Source organism: Balaenoptera acutorostrata, chromosome 10 (assembly GCF_949987535.1).
Source record: "Balaenoptera acutorostrata chromosome 10, mBalAcu1.1, whole genome shotgun sequence".
NCBI classification, from domain to species: domain Eukaryota; kingdom Metazoa; phylum Chordata; class Mammalia; order Artiodactyla; family Balaenopteridae; genus Balaenoptera; species Balaenoptera acutorostrata.
In genome coordinates, this window is record NC_080073.1 from 84,049,473 (window position 1) to 84,077,061 (window position 27,589).

The 27,589-nt window shown below is 53.8% G+C and overlaps 2 protein-coding genes across 3 annotated transcripts; both read left to right on the forward strand.

Moving 5' to 3' along the window:
* The first annotated feature begins 11 nt into the window (after window positions 1–11).
* Window positions 12–8,861, forward strand: PPP1R18 (protein phosphatase 1 regulatory subunit 18). 2 transcript variants are annotated; one of them, XM_028161788.2, is made up of 4 exons: window positions 12–276; window positions 1,349–2,988; window positions 7,086–7,296; window positions 7,965–8,861. In XM_028161788.2, exons 2-4 carry the CDS (start codon window positions 1,375–1,377, stop codon window positions 7,982–7,984), a joined length of 1,845 nt encoding a protein of 614 aa, XP_028017589.2. In that variant the 5' UTR covers window positions 12–276; window positions 1,349–1,374; the 3' UTR covers window positions 7,985–8,861. The 2 variants fall into 2 exon arrangements, with proteins under 2 accessions (XP_028017589.2, XP_057410695.1); XM_057554712.1 differs by lacking the exon at window positions 12–276 and having other exon boundaries at window positions 285–2,988.
* A 2,828-nt stretch (window positions 8,862–11,689) lies between these two features.
* Window positions 11,690–27,581, forward strand: DHX16 (DEAH-box helicase 16). The gene is made up of 20 exons (XM_007194014.2): window positions 11,690–12,093; window positions 13,668–13,918; window positions 14,015–14,177; window positions 14,494–14,550; window positions 18,327–18,581; window positions 18,771–18,974; window positions 19,054–19,245; window positions 19,886–19,996; window positions 20,169–20,284; window positions 21,946–22,156; window positions 22,348–22,446; window positions 22,559–22,711; window positions 24,338–24,478; window positions 24,670–24,832; window positions 24,929–25,047; window positions 25,160–25,227; window positions 25,951–26,113; window positions 26,219–26,380; window positions 26,632–26,805; window positions 27,324–27,581. Exons 1-20 carry the CDS (start codon window positions 11,887–11,889, stop codon window positions 27,450–27,452), a joined length of 3,138 nt encoding a protein of 1,045 aa, XP_007194076.2. The 5' UTR covers window positions 11,690–11,886; the 3' UTR covers window positions 27,453–27,581.
* Window positions 27,582–27,589: the final 8 nt, after the last annotated feature.

Below are 27,589 nucleotides of genomic sequence, written 5' to 3' on the forward strand. Positions count from 1 at the left end.
GGAGCGAGGCTCCGCCCCCTCGCCCGGCTCCGCCCCGCGCCCCCTTCCCTCTCCCCATTGTCCTCAGACAAAGCGGCCGTCTCCCCCCGCCCGGCCCCCTGGTCTCTGTCTCCGTCCCTCCTCCTTGGCTCCCTCTTTCCCTCCTCCTCTCCCTCCCTCCTCCCCTCCCTCCTGTCTCCGGATCTCCCTCGATCCCTCTCTCCTCCTCTTCCTCTCTCCTCCTCTCTCCGGACGTCAGGCTCTTTCGCACCCCCTCCCCTGGGAGCCCCGCGGCGTGTGAGTTGACTGAGGGGCTTCAGACTTGGGGAGGGGGTGTCTCCTCTCCCGTCCCCGCTCCCGTCCCCGGCCCGGACCTTGGGCTGTCTCCTCTTTGTGCCGAGATTGCCTGTCTGTGCGGTCAGAGCCGGGTGGGGATGGCCGGCTATGTCGGGGTTCCGTGAGAGCCAAGACCCGGGCACGGGACTGGCAGGCTCCGGAAAAAAGAGGTGTAGGGCCGGTGCTCCGCACGTCTGGGTCTCGGGGCACCGCCGGTGGGGGAGGCAGGCGGTGGTGCCGGGACCGCGTTAGGGTGGGGGTGGACGCCAGGGTTCTGGGAACGTGCAGGCAGCTCCGACACCCGGGTTCCGAAAGTCCCCGGGGGAGGGTATTTCCCCTGACCCGCCTCGGGGCGGAGTGCGGGGCGGAGGGGTGGGGGCTGGGGGGCCGGAGAGGCGTGGCCCGAGTAGAGCTGGAAGGGGAGCCCGGACCTACGGGGCCCACGCTGAGACGCGCCGGGCTGCAGCCGCGGAACCCCCTCGCCCCTCTGCCCCCTGACTTCCCCTTCTCCCTTAGACCTCTCCACTCTCCGCCCTCCCACCTCCCCGACACCCCCTCAGGTCCCACTGCCCCCTCTCCGGCGGGATTCCCTGACCTCTACTTCCCACTCTCACCGCTCCTGGGGTAGCGGTGAGGCAACCTCGCCTGGACCCTGTCCCTCTCACGCCCAGCCTCTCTTTTCTCTCTTCGCCCTCGCGCCAACTTCTCTCGTTTTCCTCTCTTCTCACATCCTGGGGACTGTCTCTGATACCCAATAACCTGTACTGACAAATCTGACTCCTGCCTCTTTGCCCTGAATCTCCACTCTTCCTCTCAACCCATCCCCCGACCGCCATCAACTTGGCTCTTAGTTTCCTCTTCACTTTCTCAGTTTTTCCCCTTTCCCTGCTCCCCCCTCTTTCCCTCTGTCCTCACCCTCAGCTCCTCTGCCCTCCTCTGTGTCCCACCTCTCCGCTCCACTTCCTCCCCTCCCACCCCCATTCTCACCCCCTGGGCCTCTCTGGAGCCTCTCCTTCCTGTTCTCTGCCCCCAGCGTTCCCCACCCTCCCCAAGGGGACCATGGCCACCATCCCGGACTGGAAGCTACAGCTGCTAGCCCGGCGCCGGCAGGAGGAGGCAGCCGTTCGTGGCCGGGAGAAGGCAGAGCAGGAGCGGCTGTCCCAGATGCCAGCCTGGAAGCGGGGGCTTCTGGAGCGCCGCCGGGCCAAGCTTGGTCTGTCTCCCGGGGAGCCTAGCCCTGCGCCTGGGACTACGGAGGCTGGACCTCCAGACCCAGACGAGTCTGCTGTCCTCCTGGAGGCCATTGGGCCAGTGCACCAGAACCGATTTATTCGGCAAGAGCGCCAGCAGCAGCAACAGCAGCGGAGTGAAGAGCTACTTGCAGAGAGACGGCCTGGGTCTTTAGAGGCCTGGGAGCGGAGACCCAGCCCTGGGGAGATGCGGGATCAGAGCCCCAAGGGAAGAGAGTCAAGGGAAGAGCGGCTCAGTCCCAGGGAAGCCAGAGAGAGGAGGCTGGGGATAGGGGGAGCTCGAGAGTCGAGCCCCAGGCCTTTGGAGGCTCGAGACTGGAGGCAGAGCCCAGGAGAGGCTGGAGACAGGAGCTCCAGACTGTCAGAGGTGAGGAAATGGAGGCTGAGCCCTGGAGAAACTCCAGAGCGGAGTCTGAGACTGGCAGAGCCTCAAGAACAAAGCCCCAGGAGAAAAGAGGTGGTGGAAAATAGACTGAGCCCAGTGGAGTCTGACAACCAGAAGTTGGGCCTGACAGAGGCCCATAAATGGAGGCCTGATTCCAGAGAGTCTCAGGAACAGATTTGGATACAACCGGAGGCATCAGAGTGGAGGCTGAGCTCAGGAGAAGAAAGAAAAGACTGCTCAGAGGAATGTGGGAGACAAGAAGAGAGGCCAAGTCCAAGGATGGTCCCAGAAGAGATTACAGCGTCCTCAGAGACCCTGACAAGGGAGGCTCCAGACAGCAGTTCTGGAGGAGTGGAGGCAGCAGAACAGAGGCCCACCCCTGCGGAGGATGGCGAGAGGGGCTTGAGGCTGACAGAAGGGTGGAAATGGACCCTGAACTCTGGGAAGGTTCGAGATTGGACACCCAGGGACACAGAGACTCAAACTCAGAAACCAGACCCTCCAGAGTCTGCCGAGAAGCACCTGAGTCCTCTCGCTGCAGAGGCTGGAGAAGGGGAAGCTGAGAAGGAGGAGGCAGGGGCTCAGGGCAGGCCTCTGAGCGCCCTGCAGAACCGCTGCTCTGTGCCCTCCCCCCTCCCACCAGAGGACGCTGGGACTGGAGGCTCTAGACAGCAGGAAGAGGAAGCAGGGGAACTCCGGCCCCCACCAGCAGCCCCACTGTCTCCCCCACCCCCAGCCCCACCTGCCCCCCAGTCCCCTGGGGATCCCCTCATGAGCCGTCTGTTCTATGGGGTGAAGGCAGGGCCAGGGGTGGGGGCCCCCCGCCGCAGCGGACACACCTTCACAGTCAACCCCCGGAGGTCCGTGCCCCCTGCAGCCCCTGCCACTCCGGCCAACCCAGCCACAGCTGACGCTGCAGTCCCTGGGGCTGGGAAGAAGCGGTACCCAACTGCCGAGGAGATCTTGGTTCTGGGGGGCTACCTCCGCCTCGGCCGCAGCTGCCTTGTCAAGGGGTCCCCTGAAAGGCACCACAAACAGGTAGGGAGCAGCCAAGTCAGACTCCTTAGAAGCCCCCTTGTCAGCTCTCTGTGGGCTCCTGTCTGTCTCATATGCCTGTATTCTTGTCTTGGTCTATGCATTCTTGTTAATTCCTGCCGCCACTCTTTCTCCCCTGCACACACACCCTTCCTTCTCGTAGCCCTTCTTATCCATTCACTTCCCAGCCCAAGGAGCCTGCCCCGCAACCAAGCGCTGTCCTGGGTGTGTCCCTCTCAGGGTGTGCCCAGGCTGCTCACCCTCCTTTCCCTCAGGCTCTGAGCCCCCAGCCCCCCAATTCTTTCCATTTCTGAGTCTGTGACCCAACCCAGGCCGTCTGGTGGGAGACTTGAGCTGAGGCCACAGCCTGGAGCTTATGAGGGCAGGGTCCGCAGGGCAAAAGCACTTCCAGCCTTCCATCGGGGAGAATGTCGGGGTGGGAAGCCTGGGGAGGTGGAGGGGGTAGCTTTGGGCTTGTAGGGAGAAGTGAGTGGAGGAGGGTCTCACAGACCCGAGGAAGAGGGGTGCAGAGTGGAGTAGGGACACCTTAGGATAGCAGGGGGAGGGGAGTGGAACAGGGCTGGCCGAGGAGCAGAGAGAAGGCTTTTGAACCCTGAGTCTGCCCCATGGGAGAGACTCACACAGAGGCCATTTGAAGTGGGTGACCTCGAGGTTGCACACCCCCAGCTGGGCCGCTGCTTCAGACAGTACTCCCTTCTCTCTTGGGACAAGAAAAGCCTTCTCCTCTTCCAAAATACCCCCTCGCCACTCCCTCCCTGTCCTTCCTCCCTGGGCTTCCCCTCCCTCCCCAGAACTGGCTCAGCAGTTGGTTTTCCCCTCTCTTCCTGCCATCCCGGCCTCTCCCTCCTCTTGGGGTAGAAAGAAAGAGAAGTGAATTTGGAGGCACTGAGCTGAGAGCAGGGAGTACAATGGGAGTTAAGGACGGGGTGGGGTGGGGGCCGAGGCCAGCAGAAGAAGGCAGCGCAGGGAAGCTGGGAACAGCCAAGCTGACTTCTTCCCCTGGCCCTGGCCCAACTCCTTCCCCATACACCAGTTTCCAGCTTGAAAAACTCTAAGGAAAGAGAGGGCTCTGCCTCTAACTCATCTCTCCAGAGGCTGGGAAGACCTTCCTAGTCTCCAGTCCTCATCTCATGTGTGACAGCCTCAGACTTGTTTTTTGTGTCCTCAGTATCGGTGGGAAAACACAGGGACCAAAGCTCGGGGTCACTTGAGACCCCAGTTCATCTTCACATGAAGCTTAAGCTCCCATCCCCGAGCCATGGTCCCTGAGTCTGTCCTGAGCTCTCTGACTGCTACCAGCCCCTTCCCCTTCAGGCTGGGCAGATGCAAGGAAGTAGGTGAGGAACGACCAGGGCGAGGTGTTCAGAGAAGTCACTTCCTACTGTAGAGGTTGGCTTGTGCCTCTGGGGAGAAGCAAAGAGGAGAAAGCATGAATTTGGGGTCCCAAAGCCCAGGGACTGTCTGAGCGCAGGGCAGGACCTGTGAGGGTGACCATACCTAGGTCAGGGAGCAGGGGAGCCGGAAGCAGATCGCCCAAACAGGAAGCCTGTGGGGGGGGACCGGAAGGCTGGTGGGGCTGAGTGGCAAATGCAGGGCCATGGGCCTGCCAGAACTGTGCTCAGGATGTGGTGAGAGAATAAGGAAGCAGCCGCTCGGGGTGGGGGTGGGGAAGAAGCAACACAGAGTTTTCTAGGCCCAGACACCTTCCCCTCAGCCCTCCCTCAGGCCTTCTCCACTCGCCCAGCACCCTGCTCATCAGGGACAGGCATGTCCTGTCCCCAGCTTCCAGATCAGGAATATGAGGACCCTGCCACCCAACACTCCCCCCCCTTCCCTAAATAACTCCTGTTTTGCAGGCTAATTCCATCAAATGTATCCCTGCCACTGGGAGAGAAATCCCAGCCCTGCCACTGGAGCCCAGGGGTTGGGCTGTGGCTGGTGCCCTTCCCCAGAGGCCCCTCTGGCAGGGAGACCAGCCCCTCCCCTCTCCAGCCCCCTTGTGACCTTATATAGCTGATGAGAGGAGTGAGTCACCCCCTCCGTACCCCCCACCCCACATGCCCCATGCAGGCTGTGCATTCCTGAGAAGCCCAGTCAGAAGCTGGGGCTGGTGGTGAGGAGGGAAGCAGGGTGGGGGGAGAGAGACAAACGTGGAGGGAGAGCAAATAAAATGGATCCTTTTCCAGAGCAGATAATAAACTACGCAGCTTGTTATCTCAAAAGGTGATATGAAAAGAAAACCGAAATGGGTTCCCAGAAGTTTGGGTAAATCTGTCAGCAATAGAAGTAGTTCCTTTTGAGAAACTGGGATATAAGGGGTCTGGTTCCTGTCACTTGATTCTACCAGCCAGCTGTTCCACAGACACAGACTGGGGGTTGACTGTGTACAGACTGGACTGCCCCCGCCCCCAGTATTCCCCCAGTGTTGGTCCTCTGTTGGGACCACATCTGAGGTCTGGATGAAGCCTTCCTTGCCCATTGTGGCAACTTCCACGTTTCTATTGACAGCAGACACAAATAAGTAAACAAATAAGTAAATTCTCTGGTAGGTTAGGTTAGAAGGTGGTAAGTGATTATGGGAAAACATTAGAACAGGGACAAGTGGAACCTAGAGGGCCAGGAGGTAGGAGGAGCAAATATGACAACTTTATAATAGCGTGATGCAGAGAGAGGGAGCCACAGCGATATTTGGGGGAAGAGTGTTCCAGGCGGAGGGAACAGCCAGTGCAAAGGCCCTGAGGTAAGAGTGCCCCTGGTGGGGCTGGAGGAAATCACAGCCAATGTGGCTGGAGTGGAGGAGGATGCTGGAGAGGAGTGGGGAGAGGCACACTGGGAGCCCCTTGTAGGCCTTGGCCAGTCTCTGGCTTTTGCTCCCAGTGAGGTGGGGGCCAATGCCAGGTTTGGACCCAGGGAGTGACACACACAGTCTCTGAGTTCTAGCTTCCCTCAGGGACCCAGGTGTTAGCAACCACCTGTCCAGCCACCGTCCTGGTTTCTCTCCTCATACCCCAGTCCCTGCAGAGACTCAGGGGTGCAGGGCTCCAGCCCCGAGTTTCCCAAACAGATGCCAGAGGAGGCCTGGGGAGATCATCTGGACCTTTCTGAGCAGTTCACATGGAATCCTCCTGTATGTCTCCTTAATCGCTTTGGCTCCCAGAGTTAATCCCACCCTGCCCCTTCCCCCTGAGCTTCTTAGGAGGGCAAAGGGGAAGGGTAAAAAGGTAGTGAGAGCAGCTGGGGCTCGCCTGCTCTTGAGACAGTATGTTTAGGAAGGATTTTCTGCCCCGTCCAGATCCCTTCTGGTCATTTGCCTCTGTCTCTGCACGTCCCTTCTGGTGCATTCTCCACCCCCATCCCATGTTTGCCCGGACTTTCCTCTCTGCCCCTGTCACCTCCCCCAGCTGCACCTTTCAGGCACTCGGGCTCATCTTCTCCCTGTGTTTTGGGGGGAGTCTCATTTCCTCTGGGCTTTTCTGTTGGTCTCCGCTCCCCTCTCAGACCCAAGACCCTTTCCTGTGGGTCCACTCCAGCTGGAGGAGGGGAGTGAGGGGGGTGGGAGGGGCTGGTGACCAGGGTCCTGGGTTTCCCCCGAACAGCAAGGGGCCGAGGCTATGGAAACCATTGTGCCTGTCTTTGCTTTTGGTGGGGATCCCTCCCAGCCAGCTCTTTCCAGCTCTTTTCAAACCTCACCTCCTCTGGGTAGCCGTCCTGATTGCTCCCAGGGTGCCCAAAGACTCAGTTCTGATCACAGGACTTACCTCCATGTTTTTAATTTGTTTTTACCCTTCTGCCTCCCACACTCTAAAAGCAGAACCTTGGTCCTGTGTTACTCACTTCTGCCACCTAGTCCCCTGCCAAAGCTCAGGTCAAAGTCAATGTTTTTGAAATGATATGATTGAAGAGGGAAAATCTGGGATTGGAGAGAGAGTACTGAAAGGAAAACTGGCTTCCAGAGTGGCTGGGGAGGACAAAATCAGCGAGTGCCCAAATCCAGTCCCAACTCTCCATCCTGCACCTGTTAACCTGCAGTCTTCCCCCTGCTGACCTCGCCTCCTCCCCCCTTTCTCTCCCATCCTCAGCTCAAGATCTCCTTCAGCGAGACAGCCCTGGAGACCACGTACCAATACCCCTCCGAGAGTTCGGTGCTGGAGGAGCTGGGCCCGGAGCCTGAGGCCCCCAGTGCCTCCAGTCCGCCAGCGGCCCAACCCGACGACGAAGAGGATGAGGAGGAACTGCTACTGCTGCAGCCAGAGCTCCAGGGCGGGCTGCGCACCAAGGCCCTGATAGTGGGTGAGTGCGGCCTCCGCCGGCCCGACGGCGCCCTCTGGTGTTCGGAATGGACACTGCGGTCCAGGAGGGAGGGGGAGGATTTAATGTTGGCGCTTGGAAGGGCCTTGGCAGGGCCTCTAGCCCAACTGCTCCTTTAACAGATGGGAAAACGGAGGTCCTGGGAAGCGAAGTGCACGTGAGGTCTCCATATTTCAAAACCAGGCCTCTTTCTGAGCGCTCTAGTGTGGTTAAAAACACAGGGTTTGGATCAGACAGGCCTGAGTTTGAATTCCATCTTGTCTCTTAATTGTGGTGTGACCTCAGGGAAATCACCTGACCTCTGGCCTCAGTTTATTATTGTGAAATGGGGTTAATAATAACTACCTCTTGGAATTGTTGAGAGGGTTAAGTAATTTTTGTAGAACACCTAGGAACTATGGCTGGACATCAAATTACTTAACCTCTCCTGGGGTTATTGTGAGATTAAGCAAGTTATGAGAATGGCTGGCACAGAATCCAGGCTAAATGAGTGATGGCTGCTGTTACTAGTAGTAACAGGCACTCAGGATGTGGAAGATATTATAAGATTTCCTACATGCCAACTGGCCTTCAGTGTGGGCAGTGGGTAGGGAAGGCGGGAAGCAGAGACCGTCACTCATTCTCTATCCTTATTGCCTCCTCTCCCACAGATGAGTCTTGTCGGAGGTGACCCTCTTCCAACACTGGGATATACCTCCCTCCTTCCCAGAACTGAAGATCCTGGAGCCCAGAAGATTCAGAGCAGACAGACCCTGAATATGAGCCTGGCAGGGAAGAGCAACCAACACCTTCCAACTTGCTTTCCTCATCCTGTTTCTGGGGGCGGAGGCAACCGCACAGTTTCCACCCTTATCAGACATGCTGGTGCATCCTAGGTGACCCAGGATCCCCATCAAGTCCTGGGGAGGAGCACAGAGCTCACGGGGCGCGGTGTGGGGGTACGGATGGAGCACCCTCTCCATCTCCATGGTCAGGGTAACTCTCCCCACAGCCTTCCTTGACTCCCCACCACCCCCTGGGGCTCTCGGGATTTAAGTACCCATGTCCCTGGGAGACCTGGCCCACACTGCATTTACAGGCACCTCTCCCTCCTGTTCCTTAGGTCACTGCCCCTTTGTTTACAGCGCCTGCCTCCTCTCTTGACCACAGCCTGGTTTACAAAACCCCCCAGTTCCCAGCCCCACCTGCCAAAGTCCCGGGTTTACAAGCCACATCTACTTGTGTGTCCACATAGAATCCTCTCCCCTGTCCCCTGAAGTCACCTCATTGGGGTGACCTGGGGGTATGGCTTCCTCCACCTTTGCTCAGTATTACTGTCTCAGTTTTCCCCAAGAGGGAAGGCTGGGAACCTTAACTCTGTATCCCCCTCTAGTTATTTAATTCTGTTCCTCCTAGTGGTTCACAATTGAACTGAATTGCGAGGGTGTGGGGTGAGTAATGAGGCGCCTCAACTTTCTTCCCCCAATTCTCCTTCCCTCTCAATTGCCTGGTTTTTTGGTTTTGTTTGTCTTTTTTAACTTTCCATAATAAAGTGGAGCTCTCTCCGACTCTCCTGCTGCTTCTTCTTTAGAAAAAGTGCATGTTGGGGGTGGGGTGGGCTCTGGGCTCCTCCTTCCAGGCCTCTCCCTCCCATCTTCTTCTTAGCCGTGAAGAGGAAGCAGCCACGGCTGTGGGAGGGGAGTATGACGAAGGTGAACCAGGAACTCAGCAATGACATGTAGAAAGGGCTCTGGGAGAGCCTGGCACTGGTTTCTCAAAGGACTAGCAAGTGAAGGACTGGATTTTTGTTGTTGTTGTTGTTTGTTTGTTTGTTTGTTTTTGGCTGCGCCTCACGGTTTGCAGCATCTCAGTTCCTCGACCAGGGATTGAACCTGGGCCTCCGCGGTGAAATCGCCAAATCCAAACCACTGGACCACCAGGGAACTCCCTGTTTTTTTTTAATTCTTTTTTTTTTTAATTAACTTAAATTTTTTTTTAGTCTAGGGCTGGTTTGAGAAAGGGCAGTTGAAGCATCCAGTAGACTGGAAGTACCATGAGGACGAACTGTGTTGGTTGGGTTTACTGCGGCATCCCCACGCCTGGCACCTAGTAGATACAAAAATTTATTTTTAGAATGAATGACTGAACAAATGAATGAAAAGATGAAAAGAGCTAAAAATTTGGAAGCAAAGGACACTCTGAATTGAAGGATTCTGGTATTCAGAAGCCTAGTGCAATGCAAGCAGCCAGATAGTATGTGATCAGTAGTGGCTAATCCAGGGGATTTTACTCCAAGACTCAGGACCATAAATAATAAGTCTCCTGAAATTGCTGCAAGTATAGTGTATATACAGAAGTGCAGATTCCTCAAAAGAGTCTCCTCTGATAGACAATGGGATAATTCATGGCTTTGTGGCCCAAGTGTAGTTGGTACTGGGAGGTTTCCCCATTTCAATGAATTTTTATTTTCTACAAATGTAGAATATCTGTATTTTACTTATCAGGTTTTTTTTTTTTTTTAAGTTCTCCAGGCTAATAAAGACATGGTTAAGTAGTTGTAGTCCTCCTATCACTAGAGGATGCTCCTCTCAGACTAGTCAGAGGAGATTCCTCCTTTATTAAAAACAAAGTGTATTAGACAAATTGATCTTAAACATATGCCAAAGGTCTTTAATTTACCAGCAAGGGAACAAGCAAGGTGTCAAAAGAATGAGCCACTTCAGAGAGGATGTGGGTAGGAGGGAAACAGGATACTTACATTAGTAGCTAATTAGGTAAAGATCCTAATCAGTTGTGACCCAGGAAAGCAGAAGCAAGAGGCTCTGAGGTGCCAGGGGTGTCCACAGTACATTTCAGAAATAGAAAGCAGTGCATTCAAGAAGTCAATGAGGGCTTCCTTGGTGGTGCAGTGATTAAGAATTCACCTGCCAATGCATGGAACACGGGTTTGAGGCCTGGACCAGGAAGATCCCACATGTGCCGGGCAACTAAGGGCATGCACCACACTACTGAGCCTGCGGTCTAGAGCCCACGTGCCACAACTACTGAGTCTGCACGCCTAGAGCCGGTGCTCCGCAATAAGAGAAGCCACTGCAATGACAAGCCTGCGCCCCTGCTCGCAGCAACCAGAGAAAGCCCGCGCGCAGCAACGAAGACCCAACGCAGCCAAAGATAAAAATAAATAAACAAATAAATTTTTTAAAAAGAAAGAAGTCAATGATGTGGAGCTACCTGTGGCTGTTAACTGGAATAACAAATGTTTCTTTTCCCAGCGTAGTGTCTGATAAACCCAATTAATTGTAAAAGTATGAAGCAGGATCAAACACAGGACGGCACAGTCAAGCAACAAACTCTGCTTATTTAAAATTAAGCAGCCACCAGTAAGTTTCTCAAGCAGTTAGCAAAAAAAAAAAAAAAAAAAAAAAAAAAATGCTGAATACAGTTTGCACATTCCTTAGTTTGGAGATCTTTTTTTTTTTTTTTTTTTTTTTTTTAAGGATTTTCTTATTTATTTATTTATTTATTTTTGGTTGTGTTGGGTCTTCGGTTCGTGCGAGGGCTTTCTCCAGTTGCGGCAAGCGGGGGCCACTCTTCATCGCGGTGCGGGGACCGCTCTTCATCGCGGTGCGCGGGCCTTTCTCTATCGCGGCCCCTCCCGTCACGGGGCACAGGCTCCAGACGCGCAGGCTCAGCAATTGTGGCTCACGGGCCCAGCTGCTCCGTGGCATGTGGGATCTTCCCAGACCAGGGCTCGAACCCGTGTCCCCTGCATTAGCAGGCAGATTCTCAACCACTGCGCCACCAGGGAAGCCCTGGAGATCTTTTAAAATAACTTTCAGAGACAGCACCAAGAGAAGAGGGCACCTTTATTTTTTCTCCACATCCCAAGTTTGCTCCTGCCTGGAGTCCTCTTTTAAGCCTAACCTGTATTCACTTCTGCGGAAAGTACCAGTCCTAGCAAAGATCACTTATAATCAGCACGGCCGAATCTGTAACAAGCATGGACCTGATCCTCTAATTTGAAAGACTGCCCCACCAGCCGCGCGCGCGCGCGCACACACACACACACACCTTGCATTATTTTTGGCTCCATAGAACTTACATGTTTTATTTTTTATGTATCTTGTCTCCGCCCCCCTCAAGCCACTGTAAATTCTGTGAGGGATTTGTTTCTGATTTGTTCTTTGGTATATCCCTGGGGACTAAAACTGTGCCTAGCACACATTAGGCTCTCAGCATTTGTTGAATGAAATGAGTGAGTGTAACACCCAGGAATGACCAACAGAGGGCGACAGAGATTCGGTGGGGGAGGAAATGAAAATGTTTTTTCCCAAGCTTTGAGTACAATTCCGCAAGATTTGACTTCGCTCGGCCACCGTAGTGCTTAGGCCGGAAAAGTGCAGCCACTTCCGGCCTCCGAGATCCGGGAAGATTGCTTTGGGCTGTCGGAAACCGAACCCCTAGGTCCTAAGGCAGCTTCTTTGTGGGACAGAGGCTCCGGCCCGGGGCTTCAGGCCTCCGGGTGACCCGCCCGGCCGCCAGCGAGGCTGCTCGAGACACTTTCAGGGCCGGGAATAGGGAGCGTGAGTCGCCATGGCGACGCCGGCGGGGCTGGAGCGCTGGGTGCAAGACGAGCTGCACTCGGTGCTGGGACTGAGCGAGCGGCATGTGGCCCAGTTCCTCATCGGTACCGCGCAGCGCTGCGCCTCGGCAGAGGAGTTCGTGCAGCGCTTGCGAGACACCGATACCCTGGATCTCAGTGGGCCGGCCCGGGACTTCGCCTTGAGACTCTGGAACAAGGTGCGGGACGGGGGTGGGGGGGGCCGGGCGTGGGAGCGGCAGGAGAGGGGGTGGAGCAGGGGCGGCGCCCCCAGGTTATTTGTCCTGGTGAGGTCGGGCTAACTGTCCAACCGAAAATTAAGTAAGCTCAGTTCACCAGCATTTATTCTTTGTCCGTGATCGCCTACGGGCTAGACGTCTACTTCCGTGGAGAAGATTGAGGATGGTTTAAGTGTTTTGGATTAAGCGCTATAGAGCAATGTTTCTCAAACTTTAACAGGTACAGAATTCATCCAGGGCTTTTGTTAAAATGCGGGTTCCGATTTGGTAGGTCTGGGATGGATTCTTCGTTTGTTCATTTCTAACAAATCTAACAAGTTTACAGGTGATGCTGGTGGTCCACAGACCACCCTTTGAATAGTGAGGCTATAGAATAGATGTGTAGGCCCGTGCTGTGGGAGGGCAGAAGGGGTGGGAGTTGGGACCGGGAAAAGCAGGCCCAAAGATTCTCTGGAATTTGTCAGGTAGAGAAGGGAGAAGAGTAAAGGTGTAAAGGTTAGCTCCTGGAAGACAAGACTGTATTTCTTTTTTTAATGAAATATTTTTTTAAATAAATTTATTTATTTTATTTTTGGCTGTGTTGGGTTTTCGTTGCTGCACGCGGGCTTTCTCTAGTTGCGGAGAGCAGGGGTTACTCTGCGTTGCGGTGTGCGGGATTCTCATTGCAGTGGCTTCTCGTTGCAGAGCATGGGCTCTAGGCGCGCAGGCTTCAGTAGTTGTGACACGTGGGCTCAGTAGTTGTGGCTTGTGGGCTCTAGAGCGCCGGCTCAGTAGTCGTGGTGCAGGGGCTTAGTTGCTCCGCGGCATGTGGGATCTTCCCAGACCAGGGCTCAAACCCATGTCCCCTGCATTGGCAGGCGGATTCTTAACCACAGCACCACCAGGGAAGCCTGACAAGACTGTATTTCTTGTCTTTGTATTCCTACCACCTAACTGTACCTTGCAGAATAAGAGCTTAGAAAGTATCCAGTAATACTAAAAGTGTTGAGCTTGTTCAGAGAATGGTGGATAACCTGGTGTGGATATCCCATAAGATGCTTGGTGAGAAATGAGGTTAGAACGTAAGGGATGGGAGGGTAGGAACTTTATGTTAATCTGTTCACCAGTGTATCCCTGGAGCCTGGTACAGTGCCAGGCCTGTGACAGGTCTCTGCACAACAATCCTGGCCAGTCCTTGGGTAGGAATGACTTAGTCATTGGGAAGAAGAGAGGTTGAGCAGTTGAGAATTGGATATGAGAATGTAAACTCCGTGAGGGCAGGATTTTGTCTCTTTATTTATCCCTGTATCCCTAGTATCTACCAGTGGGTGCATGGAACAGGCTTCGATAAATGTTTGTTAAATGAACGACTGAAAAGAAGTTTATGAAGCTGAGAGGCCCCATTCAGGCTGACGGACATGGTGTGAAGCCTTGGGGAAGAGAGAGAATGAAGGCCGGTTTAAGATCAAGTTACTCCTTAAATTAGGAACAGGGCAGAGTAGGTGGGCAGGGATCAGGAGTTGCTCACATCCCCTTATCCTCTCCTCTTCTGACAGGTCCCACGGAAGGCAGTGGTGGAAAAGCCAGCTCGGGCAGCTGAGCGAGAGGCCAGAGCCCTGCTGGAAAAGAACCGATCATACAGGTTGCTGGAGGACAGCGAAGGGAGCAGCGAGGAGACTGTAGGCAGGGCCGGGAGCAGTCTCCAGAAGAAGCGGAAAAAACGGAAACACCTCAGGAAGAAACGTCAGGAGGAAGAGGAAGAAGAAGAGGAGGAAGAGTTTTCGGAGAAAGGAAAGAGGAAGACACAGTAAGTCAGAAGTGGGGTGAGAGAGGATGGGGCAGGTGGATGATGGGACAGTAAGCCTCTGGATGCCCTTAGTTAATGCTCCGGGCTGGGCTGCAGGGGGGGGAAACAGCAGACTGAGAAGCCAGAGTCAGAGGATGAGTGGGAGCGGACAGAGCGAGAGCGCCTTCAGGACCTGGAGGAGCGCGATGCGTTCGCCAAGCGGGTTCGGCAGCGGGACAAGGACCGGACTCGCAACGTCCTGGAGCGGTCAGACAAGAAGGTGCGTAGGAGCAGTACGTTCCGTCAGTCCCCAGAAGATCCCTGGGTCCAGTCTGAGGTTGGGTGTGATTGCGGATAGTGATCTCTGGGAAGACAAGGGGCTGCCTCCAGTGATCTGGTAATGTCTTTGGGTCTTCGGGCTAAGGTGGCTCTCTGCTGAACCTGCAGCCCCAGAGATTCCTCAGTGAAGGGGGAACATTTCTTTGTGCTGGGGAACATTTTTTTTGCTAGGGAACATCAGAATGATACCTGTGGTTCTAGAAGGGCAATGGCTGTGGGCGTGGGGACTTTTGGCCACTCTTGCGTTCTTCTCCTAGGCTTATGAAGAGGCTCAGAAGCGCCTCAAGATGGCTGAGGAAGACCGGAAAGCCATGGTGAGTCCCAGTGCCCAGGAAGACAAAAAGAAAGACTTACTGAAGGAGTGTGGTTAAGGATAGGGAGAAAGAGTGCACAGGAAGTGCAGTGGGGCTGCTGGTGGAGTGTTGGGTCTCTGGAGGAGGGGGCTTGGTTGACAGGAGCCTGCTGAGAGTGGACTTAAGTTGTAGAGGGAAGAAAACGGCCCAGAAACCCTCTTTGACTCCTTAGGATCAGATCACACTGTGTGTTAGTGAGGGGAGTGTGAGCTTTCCCTGTTCCTGAGACTTAAAGAGATGTACTCCAAAGGCAGCTGGGTGGTCAAGGGGGTGGCTGGAGGACAGGAGCAGAGCAGAGTCCTACTGCCCACGGATGTGCTGACCACTGAGCTTGGGTACAGCATCTCCACATACCTTCTTACCACCTGATCCCTCCATGCCCCACGGGGCCTTGTGATCTCCCACTGGTTTCCTGATTTGGTCTTCTCACTGCACAGGGACAGAGCCCTTGTAATTCATGAACTGGACTTGTTACGGGGTTAGCCTAGGAAGGGTTGCAGTTTTCCCAAGGCCTGGTCTTCCCATGTAAGTCACACTTAGATTTCCCCAAAGAATTCTGAGACTCTTGGTGTCCTGAAAATGGCCTAGTGGCCATCAGGTCTCTCCTGACATATCCATCTCAGCTCGCACCCCACAAAGTGACTGTGGCCAGAGACTTCTGAGACATCTCTCGATGCTGGTGTAGTGTTTTTACTTTCCTGAATTTTTCTTTTCTTTTTCAATTATGAAAATTTTCAAACAAATAGGAAAATTGAAAGAATAGTATAAGGCAATTTTTTAAAAAATTTATTTATTTATTTATTTATTTTTGGCTGAGTTGGGTCTTTGTTGCTGCACGTGGGCTTTCTCTAGTTGCAGAGATGGGGGGCTATTCTTCGTTGCGGTGCGCGGCCTTCTCATTGTGGTGGCTTCTCTTGTTGCAGAGCACGGACTCTAGGTGCACGGGCTTAGTTGCCCTGCGGCATGTGGGATCTTCCCAGACCAGGGCTCGAACCCATGTCCCCTGCATTGGCAGGCGGATTCTTAACCACTGAGCCACCAGGGAAGCCCTAAAGAATAGTATAATGAACGTTCATCCAGACTATTTGGATTAAAAAATCGCTAATACTGTGTGCAATATTTGCAGTGTCTATGTATTTTTATTTATTTATTTATTTAAAGTTTTATTTATTTATTTTTGGCTGTGTTGGGTCTTTGTTGCTGTGCGTGGGCTTTCTCTAGTTGCAGCGAGCGGGAGCTACTCTTCGTTGTGGCGCGCGGGCTTTTCATTGTGGTGGCTTTTCTTGTTGTGGAGCATGGGCTCTAGGCACACGGGCTTCAGTAGTTATGGCGTGTGGGCTCTAGAGTGCAGGCTCAGTAGTTGTGGCACACGGGCTTAGTTGCTCTGTGGTATGTGGGATCTTCCCGGACCAGGGATCGAACCTGTGTCCCCTGCATTGGCCGGCAGATTCTTACCACTGCGCCACCAGGGAAGTCCCTGCAATGCCTATGTAAATGGCGGCTTTTTTCTTTTCCTCTCTTTTTGAACCATTTAAAAGTTTTAGACATCATGGCATTTTGTCCCATCAGCATGTACCTGGTAAGACATTTCTCTAAAACCACAGTGCCATTGTCACACCCAGGCTGATGATTCTCATATATCAACTAAGAACCTGCCTATAATAAAATTTCCCCAGTTACCCCAAAATGTCTTTAATAACTGCTTTTTCCAAACTGGAATCCAGTCAAGGTTCACGCATTGCATTTGGTTGTTAGGTTTCTTCAGTTTGTTTTATTTCCCCCTTCTCTCTCTTTCTTTCTGTCTCATGTTGTACCATGTCCTACATTCTGGATTTATCTGATCCTTATCTTGTGGTATTAAGTTCTGTCCCAGTGCTTACTTTAAAGTGGAAATTGGGTCCACAGCTTGCTTAGACTCAGATTAAACAACTGTGGCAGCAACACCTCTTGGGTGGTGATGTGCACGTCATATCAGGGGGACACACTGTCCAGCTGTGTGCGTGTTAGTGCTGGTATCCTTCCTACCAACAGCCTCTCAGCTAATGGTTTAGCAACCACTGCTAATCCTTTCCTGAATCACTTATGTCATGGGGGATTGCAAAGTGGTGATTTTTGGATTCTGACATTCCTTCTACATTTATCGGCTAACCTTTTTATATAAAGAAGAACTTTTCCTCAATAACAAGGAATGGGCTACAGTGCCTTCCTCAGAGTGAGGGCAAATGCTTAACTGTTCCCTTTTTTTTTTTTTTTTTTTAAAGTATTTGATTTTTTTTTTTTTTAAATACTTTATTTATTTATTTATTTATTTATGGCTGTGTTGGGTCTCTTAGTTTTCGTGTGAGGGCTTTCTCTAGTTGCGGCAAGTGGGGGCCACTCTTCATCGCAGTGCGGGGGCCACTCTTCATCGCGCTGCGCGGGCCTTTCACTATTGCGGCCCCTCCCGTTGCGGGGCACAGGCTCCAGACGCGCAGGCTCAGTAGTTGTGGCTCACGGGCCCAGTCGCTCCGCGGCACGTGGGATCCTCCCAGACCAGGGCTCGAACCCGTGTCCCCTGCATTAGCAAGCAGACTCCCAACCACTGCGCCACCAGGGAAGCCCAAACTGTTCCCTTTTAATTACTAATTTTCGGAGTAAAGAGTCTGCTGTAATAGTCACCTCACCGGTGACAGAAGTTTTTTTCCCGTTGTTTGTACGCGTGTCACGTTGGACTCGTGAATTTTTATTTCTCAATGTTTTATAATTGCATATCATTTTTCTTTTTGATGCTCAGATTGCCCTGATTTCTTGCCCATATTTTAAAAAGACATCCATCTGCCCCACCCATCAGGCCAAAGGAGTATTTGATTATGGTACTCAGATCAGGTCATGAGCATAAACTCCATTTTAAGACGTGATAGAACAAACAAGAAAAACCAAGCAATTAAATCGAATCAGGGCCCCCAAGGGGAGGGCAGCAGTGGGGTTTTGTCACTGCAGTAGAGGAGCTTGTTGGGAACACAGGGAAGATCGTGTTGCCACAGTGGAAGGGCTTAGGGTTAGGGTCCAGAAAGGCCTTCAGCATGTGGCCAGTCTTCTGTCATCCACAATGTGTCCTGAAAAGCCTGTATCGAAAGGAAACATGTAGAAGCCAAATGACCCATTGTCTGAGGGGGAGAAGTTAGTCCCCTAGCTAAACATCCCTCATTACATTTTGCCTCACAGAACCACTCTCTGATGCTTCCAGCCTTTTTGTGTGTAATTTATTTTTCCCTTTTCCTCAAACTGCAGTCATTTGGTTCAAGACCAGGGAGCATATCACTGGGGAGGAAGAATACCTATTTTTGGCTCACCCAGTGGTTTCCAATTGTCTCACTTGTTTTCAGTTTGAGACCTGTGCTTCCAAATGCTGGTACCAGCTGTTATGTTTTTCCCCTTTCCACTAAGTCAAATAAAATAGCAAGAGTACAGTATAAAATATGCACATAATCACCTTAGCTCTAGTGAATTTATATTGGCGAAGATGGTCAGGCTGCCTGGAAGGACGTCCAGCTGGGTCTTCCTGCTGGAAGGCAGCGTGTGGGCCCAGCGTTGGGCATGTCGTCAGTCGCGTTGTCCAGTGCAGAGGGAAGGAAGGTAGAGGACACATCTTTAGGTTCTCTTGCCGGCCTGTCGGAGGTTGTCACTCTTAGGGGTAGGTGAGGAAAAGGGTCACTCTTCCAGCGAGAGGAGGCTCTGACTGCCCTGGGCTGACCCAGGTCCCTGAGCTGCGGAAGAAATCCCGCCGAGAATACCTGGCCAAGCGGGAGCGCGAGAAGCTTGAGGACCTGGAGGCCGAGCTGGTGGACGAGGAGTTCCTCTTTGGGGATGTGGAGCTGAGCCAACACGAGCGGCGTGAGCTCAGATACAAGCGGCGAGTGCGGGATCTGGCCCGGGAGTACCGGGCGGCTGGGGAGCAGGAGAAGCTGGAGGCCACCAATCGCTACCACATGCCCGAGGAGACACGAGGACAGGTGAGGCGAGGGGGTCACCGCTTCAGCCCCAGTCCCCATGCGGAGGGGAGGGAAGGCTTCTGGGGTTTGGGCGGTGGCTTGGCTGGCCCCTTCTTTGTCTTGCCTTTCTCCATGGGCGGGGGTAGCGGCTGGGGAGGGGGTGCTGGGCAGAGAGGGCAGCTCTGTCTCCACGTACCCCTCTCTCTTTAGCCAGCACGAGCGGTGGATCTAGTGGAGGAGGAGTCCGGTGCCCCTGGGGAGGAGCAGCGGCGCTGGGAGGAGGCCCGGCTCGGGGCAGCGTCCCTGAAGTTTGGGGCCCGAGATGCTGCCTCCCAGGAGCCCAAGTATCAGCTGGTGCTGGAGGAAGAGGAGACCATCGAGTTCGTCCGGGCCACTCAGCTCCAGGGTGACGAGGTGAGAGGGAGGGCGCGGGATGTCCCGAGGAGCGTGGGGAGCTGGCCCTGAAACTCACAGCCCTTCTCCTCCTTCTCAGGAGCCGTCAGCCCCACCCGCTCCAACCCAGGCCAAGCAGAAGGAGTCCATCCAGGTCGTCCGCCGCAGCCTCCCGGTGTTCCCGTTCCGCGAGGAGCTCCTGGCCGCCATTGCTAATCATCAGGTCCTCATCATCGAAGGCGAGACAGGCTCGGGCAAGACCACCCAAATCCCACAGTACCTCTTTGAGGAGGTATGGCAGCCTCAGCCTCAGCTGGCACTGACCAGCACAGTCCTGTCAGCTCCTTTACGTGCGATTTTGAGTAGTCACTTTCCTTCTCTACTTCAGTCCTTTAGTCTTTTCTGCTAAGTGGTGAGGTTCTTGAGAATAAAGGCCACGCCCTTTTCATGCTTCTGTTTTCACTTCCTGCCACGGTGTCCATGCCTGATAGGTGTTCTGTAGGTTAGCGTTGGAAGGAGGTATAGACGGTTAGATGGTGGCGTACGGGTGTGAACATGGACCCCGCTCCACCAGCCCGGCCTCTGCTCCTCTGCAGGGCCGAGGGATGAGGAGTGAAAAGACTTTTCCTACTTTTTTACCTTCCCTTGTTCCCCTTGCTTTTGGGTCTGCCCAGCCGGTCAGTCCTTTTCCAGCTTGAATCTCGCAGAGCCCCGAACTTGATGACCCAAAGGGCTGGGACTGCCTAGGGCTGGGTGAGGACCCTTTGTGGGCCCTGGGTCTGCCATCCTATCCGTTTGCCCTTCTTGTCTGGTTTTCTGCTTCTGTCTGTTTCTCTGTTCCCCCTGCCCTGCATTTCCAACTTCTCTGAATTGCTGGGCCCCAGCTGCATATTTGTCAAAGGGAAAACCTCCTCTTTCTTCTTGTCATGCAGGGTTACACAAAGAAAGGCGTGAAGATCGCCTGCACCCAGCCCCGGAGAGTGGCAGCCATGAGCGTGGCTGCCCGTGTGGCCCGGGAGATGGGTGTGAAGCTTGGGAATGAGGTGAGATCTGTGGGGACTGAGGGACGAGGAGAGCCCCTAGGGTCCTGGACTCAGCCCCCGCTGCCTGCAGGTCCCCTCAACCCCCATCAGTCCAGGTGCTCACCCTTGTCCCTTTGCCCTCCCTTCTGGGGGCACCAGCCCAACTGTCGATCACTAATGGCCCACATGACAGGTCGGCTACAGCATCCGCTTTGAGGACTGCACATCAGAGCGAACTGTCCTGCGCTACATGACGGACGGGATGCTTCTCCGGGAGTTCCTCTCTGAGCCTGACCTTGCGAGTTACAGGTAGCACAGGCCCCCCAGCTCCCATGAGAGGGGGCGCTGCCCGCCTTCGCCTCCCTCCGGTCTGCTGCCCTCCTGTTCTTCAGTACCTTCCTTTATCTCCTTTAATCTCTGGCTTTTCCCTCCTTTCTTCCCACCTGGCCAGTTTGGCCATTGTCTTCTCTTTTGATTTATCCACCAGTTCTTTTTTCTTAAATTATTTATCTATTTTTGGCTGCGTTGGATCTTTGTTGCTGCGCGCAGGTTTTCTCTAGCTCTGGCGAGGAGGGGCTACTCTTCGTTGCGGTGCGCGGGCTTCTCATTGCGGTGGCTTCTCCTGTTGTGGAGCATGGGGTCTAGGTGCATGGGCTTTAGTAGTTGTAGCACATGGGCTCAGTAGTTGTGGCGCACGGGCTTAGTTGCTCCGCGGCATGTGGGATCTCCCCGGACCAGGGCCTGAACCCGTGTCCCCTGCCTTGGCAGGCGGATTCTTAACCACTGCGCCACCAGGGAAGTCCTGTCTACCAGTTTTTGAATCTTTATGGTTCGAACAGTCTTAGAACTGAGATGGGCCCGGAGGGTAGAAGAGGCTACAGAGAAAGCCTTTCTGTCTCTCCCCAGTTGTTCCCAGAGTTCAGAAAACAATCAGGATGGTAGAATGGTGCTGTGGGGACTTGAGGAGCCACATGAAGACCACTTGCAAAAACTTAGAATGTTCAGCTTAGAGGGGAAAACTCAGACATCCTGGTTCCCTCTAAATATGTGAAGGGCTATTATTACATGAGAAAGGGACCAAACTTGTTTTATGTGACCCCAGAGAGCACAGCTAGGAGCCATGGGGGAGGTTACAGGGAGGCAGATTTCAGATCAATACCTAGAAGCCATAGAGTGGCAGAGATTGCAGGGGCTGTCAGAGTGCTTGCGCCCTGACTCTTAAGCCTCTGGCCCACGTCTTGGAGTGGCTTCATCTGTGAATAATGAGTTCTCAGTGCCGGCATTGGCCAAGCAGGGGTTGGATGCGCATGTCTTGTGCGGGAGAAGTGATTCATGGATGGGAAGAGGGTGGAGCCAGGCCAGCTGAGCAGTACTTGCCTTTTCAGCTCCTAGGAGACTGTGGATTTCTGGTCCTAGAAGATTACAGTGGAGCAATGGGACAGATATGATTTGGTCCTTCACATCCCTTGGAAAAACCTCTGAGAACCCATGGAAGGCCAGCTAATGCAAGAGTTTTCAGGGTGTGGGGTTTTCCCATCACGCCAGCCTGCTTTGTGAAATGGCTGAGGACTTCACCATCATGGTCACAGTTAGGCACAAAGGGTTGAAGTGGGGGATGAGCTCCTGCGGGCTTGGCAGGAAATCCAATGACTAGAGCAAGGAGAAAGAAGGTGGCACACATATAGCTAAGCTACGAGGAGACCAAGAAGCCTGCAGAGTCCTCTCAGGTTGGGGTGGGAGGGCTCACCTTGCCCCTCTCTCCAGAAAGAGGCATCAGGGTCAATCAGGGATGCGCGGCTGCTGCCCCAGAGGACCCCGGGAGCTTCGGGGCTGATCACATCATGGTGGTTCAGGTCTGTCTGTTCCTTCCTAGCCAGGCTGTGGGCCTATCCTCTCATCTGATGACCCCAGTGTCCCCTCCTGCATTACCCACCTCCCCTCGCTCACTGGTGCCCCCGTTCCTTCCTCAGCGTGGTGATGGTGGATGAGGCCCACGAACGGACCCTGCACACAGACATTCTCTTTGGGTTGATCAAGGATGTTGCTCGATTCCGACCTGAGCTCAAGGTCCTGGTGGCTTCAGCCACACTGGACACTGCCCGCTTTTCCACCTTCTTTGATGACGCCCCCGTCTTCCGGATCCCAGGACGCAGGTTTCCAGTTGACATCTTCTATACCAAGGTGCCCACTCAGGGAGGATGGGCTTAAGTGTAAAGGCAGTGGAGCCTTTGAAGGAAATTGTCCCAAGGAGGGAAGGACGGGATGGAGAGTCCAAAGGGAAACTGGGATAAAGTGTACGTCAAGCTGGGAGGAGAGGAAGAGATTTGCCTGAGCAGGTGGCCTTCCTGTGACCCTGCCTCCTCCCCCGCCAGGCTCCAGAGGCGGACTACCTGGAGGCCTGTGTCGTGTCTGTGCTGCAGATTCATGTGACCCAGCCCCCTGGGGATATCCTGGTGTTCCTGACAGGACAGGTGCGTGACGTGGGGGAGGGGGTGTGATATGTGTATCCCAGGGGAAGACAGGGCTGGCAGGTCAGCCTCGCGTGACTCTGGGTCCCACGCAGCTCTCCCCACCCAAATCCAGGATGAGATTGAGGCTGCCTGTGAGATGCTCCAGGATCGCTGCCGCCGCCTGGGCTCCAAAATCCGGGAGCTCCTGGTGCTGCCCATTTATGCCAACCTGCCTTCCGACATGCAGGCGCGGATCTTCCAGCCCACGCCCCCTGGGGCACGGAAGGTCAGTTGGAGAAACCCACATTCTTCACCCCTGCGGTTCACGCAACTAGTAGTGAAAAGGAAAGTGTGTGCCTGCCCTGTGCAAGGTGTGTCCTGGGCACTGCTGCAGCTGCGAGGCTGGGTGGCAGTTCCTCGCCTCTGGAGCTGGAGAGAGAGGGTGACGACAGCGGGAATGGCGAGATAGCCAAATGCGTGATCCAGAAAGTGAGCATGGTAGAGGTGCAGAGGAGAAGGGAGGCCCTTGGTGTGCCAGGAGGTGGGATTTGGTCTGGACCTTTAGGGAAGATGATGGGGGAATATCACAGGAAGGCTTAAGGGGTGTCTGAGGTCAGAGGACTCCAGCAGGCTTAGTGGAAGGCCCACATGGTGAAGTAGTGGGAGACAGGTTAAAAACAACTTTGAATGGAGATTAGAGAGGGCCTTTGATGGCAGGTGGAAGAGTGTGGACTTTAGACCAGTGAGTGGCCATCAAAGGATTTTGAGCAAAGAGGTAACTTTTCATTCAACAAATATTTAAAGAGTTCCTCCCACGTTCCAGGTACTGTTCTAGGGGATGAGGACACAGCAATGAACAAAACAAGTCAAACAAGTCGCTAGCCTCATGGAGTTTAGTCTAATATAAGTTAGGAGACAATGAACACATAAATACCTAACATCAATTTGTGGCAAATGCTCTGAAGAGGTACAGTGCGGCATAGGAGGACGGAGGCTGACTCTGGGGATGTCGGGAGAGGAATGGCAGGAAGGGATTTTCCTTAGGGTGTAGGGAAGGCCTCTCCCTCTCTGATAAGGTGAGAGTGAAGCTGGGGCCTCAACCAGGCGAGGGAAGGAGCCAGGCTGACATCTGGGGGAAGAGCGCGCCAAGTAGAGGGAATAGCGTACGCGGAGGGCGGGCGTGAGGATGGGCGTGAGGCGTGCTCAGCAGTGGGCAGGGGTGGAGTGAGGAGCCCTGGTGCTAGGAGATGAGATCAGAAAAGTAGCCAGGGCCTGGAGGACTCGGGGCCTGAAGGGGCTTGGATGTGATTCTCAGGTAAGGTGGGAAGCCACTGATGGATGCGGGGAGTGATGTGACAGGCTCACATTTTAAAAGGACCATTCTGGATGCCGTGTAACCAGGGCTAGGAGTAGAGCAGGGAGACTCATCAGGGGGCTATTTTAGGAAGTAACGTGTAAAGGTGAATATGAAAGTGACAGTGGGGCTTCCCTCGAGGTCCAGTGGTTAGGACTCCACGCTTCCACTGCAGGGGGCGCGGGTTTGATCCCTGGTTGGGGGAACTAAGATCCCACATGCTGTGCGGTGCGGCCAAAAACTAAAAAACAAATTAAAAAAAAAAAAATTGACAGTGGGGAAGATGGGGCCAGAACCTGACACCCCCAGCTCCCACCTCTGAAAAAAACCCTGAACCCCCTTCATTTCCTTTCCTTTTCCTTTCCGCCTTATGCCCTGCTAATCCCCACATCTCCCCCACCCTTCTACTGGCCTGTCCCCCTCTCCCGACCTTGGCCACAAATCCCCTCAGCTCCTGCTCCTTTGCACCTGTTTGTCTACTCCACGTCTTCCAGAATTACTTCCTCTGGGTAACTAGGTGGGTGGGATTTACGGGTGATCCCACATCCCCTCATTCAGGTAGTTGTGGCAACGAACATCGCCGAGACCTCACTCACCATCGAGGGCATCATTTACGTGCTGGACCCGGGGTTCTGTAAGCAGAAGAGCTACAACCCGCGCACGGGCATGGAATCGCTCACCGTCACACCCTGCAGCAAGGTTGGCCTGGGCTTGAGCAGGGTCTCCATGGGGCGAGGGGGAGAACAGGCCAGCTCAGAAGCGGTGGAGGCTGCTTAGAGCAAGGGGGATTAGCGGTCCACACCCTCCCAGATTTCTTGCAGAAATACTGCCCTTTCTCTTTTCCATCACCAGATTGTCCGTGGGCCTGACAAATTGTCCTTTCTTTCCAGGCCTCAGCCAGTCAGCGAGCTGGTCGGGCGGGTCGGGTGGCTGCAGGGAAGTGCTTCCGCCTGTATACCGCCTGGGCCTATCAGCACGAGCTGGAAGAAACCACAGTGCCCGAGATTCAGAGGACCAGCCTGGGCAACGTCGTGTTGCTGCTCAAGAGTTTAGGTGACTGGGGTCCCCCAGTCCTCCTGAGACAGAAGGGGTGGGGCTAGCTGGTCCTTGTGAAGGGACTCTGTTCTACCCCCTCACATCTTTCTCCAGGGATCCATGACCTAATGCACTTTGATTTCCTGGACCCTCCGCCATATGAGACCCTGCTGCTGGCTTTGGAGCAGCTGTATGCGCTGGGGGCCCTCAACCACCTTGGGGAGCTCACCACGGTGAGGTGGGAGGGCGGCAGGCTGGGGCAGGAGGAAGGCTGGGGTGACCCCTCGAGAGTTGGAGGGACACCTGAGGGAGGAGTGGCCTCAACTCTCTCTTTCCTCTCCTTAGTCTGGTCGAAAGATGGCAGAGCTGCCGGTGGACCCCATGCTGTCTAAAATGATCCTGGCCTCTGAGAAGTAAGCCCCTGACTCAGCCGGGCCCCCAGCACACACACTGGCCCTGCCTCTTTCTATCTCTGGGGCCATCTTTGTGATCTTGTTTTTTCTCTCCACCACATTATTCTTTAACAAATAACAAGTTATTAGATACCTTTTATTGCTCCTTTTGAGGCCCAGAGGGATCAGTAAGACACTGTCCTGTCTTTGGTTATGATTATCAAATGGGTGAGATTGACAAGCATGTAGAAAATTTGGGGGCATGAATGAAAGTGGAAGATTTTCCATCGTGAGGAGTGCTGAGTGAGGGCTGGTTTGGGGACTTACTCATTCCTAAGGTTTCAGACTAGAGCATTTAGATACAGCTGTGGAGGGACCACCTTTAAATGCCATTCCTCTGCTATGGTTGAGGTTAAAGGTCATTACGTGAACTTAAAGGGATTGCTATAATGTGCACCTTCTTACTGCAGAACCCTCAGAGGGCCCCGGGGCCTTCCTGCCCCTGCCTCCCTGGTTATCTCTCCTGTTACCGTTTTATCTATAACCCGACCCTCACCTCCTTGACCGCCATACCGCTGCCTCTGCCACCAAAATCAATCTACTCTCTGATTTGTAGCCGTTAGCCCAACTTGCTGTCCCCACGTGAGGACATCCACCGCACAGCAATCCCTTCCCTCCTCACTGCGCCTGTTCCTGTTGCTGTGTCTCGCTTTGAACTCCCATGCCTTTCCCTTCCTGCCCCAGGTACAGCTGTTCAGAGGAGATCCTGACAGTGGCTGCCATGCTCTCTGTCAACAACTCCATCTTCTACCGACCCAAGGACAAGGTCGTCCATGCCGACAATGCTCGTGTCAACTTCTTCCTCCCTGGTGGGGACCACCTGGTTCTGCTGAACGTTTATACGCAGGTCACTGGGCTTGGGTGAGTGGGAGTGAGGGGGACGTGGGGGACTCTGGTCCCGCTGTATACTTAACACCCCCTCTTCCCCCCTCTTTTTCAACCCTTTTCACAGTGGGCTGAGAGTGGTTACTCTTCCCAGTGGTGCTATGAGAACTTTGTACAGTTCAGATCGATGCGCCGAGCCCGGGATGTGCGGGAACAGCTGGAGGGGCTCCTGGAACGCGTGGAAGTCAGTCTCAGTTCCTGCCAGGGGGACTATATCCGTGTCCGAAAGGTCAGCGTTTCTTTAGTCTGCTGCTGTCCACCCAGTATCTCCCGAGGAGCAAGCTTCTCCCTGGGGCCAGCAGCCTGAGAACATGCCCCTTCCCCTGTGGAAGGTGTGCTCTCCCTGTGCTTTCTTCCCGGACCCCTGAAAGGCCCTTACCTTTCTAGTTCTCCCAAAGCCTGAACTAAAAAGGCAGTGAGTGCTGAGGGTCCCTGGACGCCTGCCTTTCCCACTGACTTCCTTTCCCGCCTGCTCCGTAGGCTATCACTGCTGGTTACTTTTACCACACAGCACGGTTGACTCGCAGTGGCTACCGCACAGTGAAACAGCAGCAGACGGTGTTCATTCATCCCAACTCTTCCCTCTTTGAGGAACAGCCACGCTGGCTGCTCTACCACGAACTTGTCTTGACCACCAAAGAGTTCATGAGACAGGTGAGGGGACCTTGCCCTGCCCAGGCAGGTGGATTGTGTGGGAGATGGTATCCTGGCAAGCTAAAAAACCAGGTTCAAGTTGCTGGGACTGGCAGAGAAACAGGAAAGCACCTTGGTTTAAGGTAGGATAAGATAGAAATGCATCCTTTCTAACAGCTGTCTCAGCATCTACTAAGATCTGAGAACTGTTTATTCATTCACTAAGTATTTGAATGCCCATTGTCTCAGCGTTTCAGGTGCTGGGGTGATAATGAACAAAGCAGATATAAGCTCCGTCCTGAGTGTATTTCAGTCTTTACGTTCAGGCTTTTGTTTAGGGTTAGCTTACTTGTGCTCTTGAATAGCATGTAGAGATGTGTGTCTGCCCCTGGGATCCAGAGTATTAGAGCCAGGTACCCTTTCCCCTAGCCCTGCAGTCAAAGGGGAAAGAAGAGAACCTTCTTTTAAATCACACACACACATCAGAAACTAGGTTGGACGGAAGGGAACCCTGCTGATTTTGTTCTCTTCCCTTCCAGGTATTGGAGATTGAGAGCAGTTGGCTTCTGGAGGTGGCTCCGCACTATTACAAGGCCAAGGAGCTAGAAGATCCCCACGCTAAGAAAATGCCCAAAAAAGTAGGCAAGACACGAGAAGAGCTAGGGTAGAGAGCAGAGAACATAACAGAACAAACAGAACGTTAACACCAGCTCCTTTTCCTTCTGTACATTATTTAATATCTATTAATAAAAATATTTTTAGAGTAAAGCTATGGGGAACTTTAGAGATTCAGAGAAAGTGACAT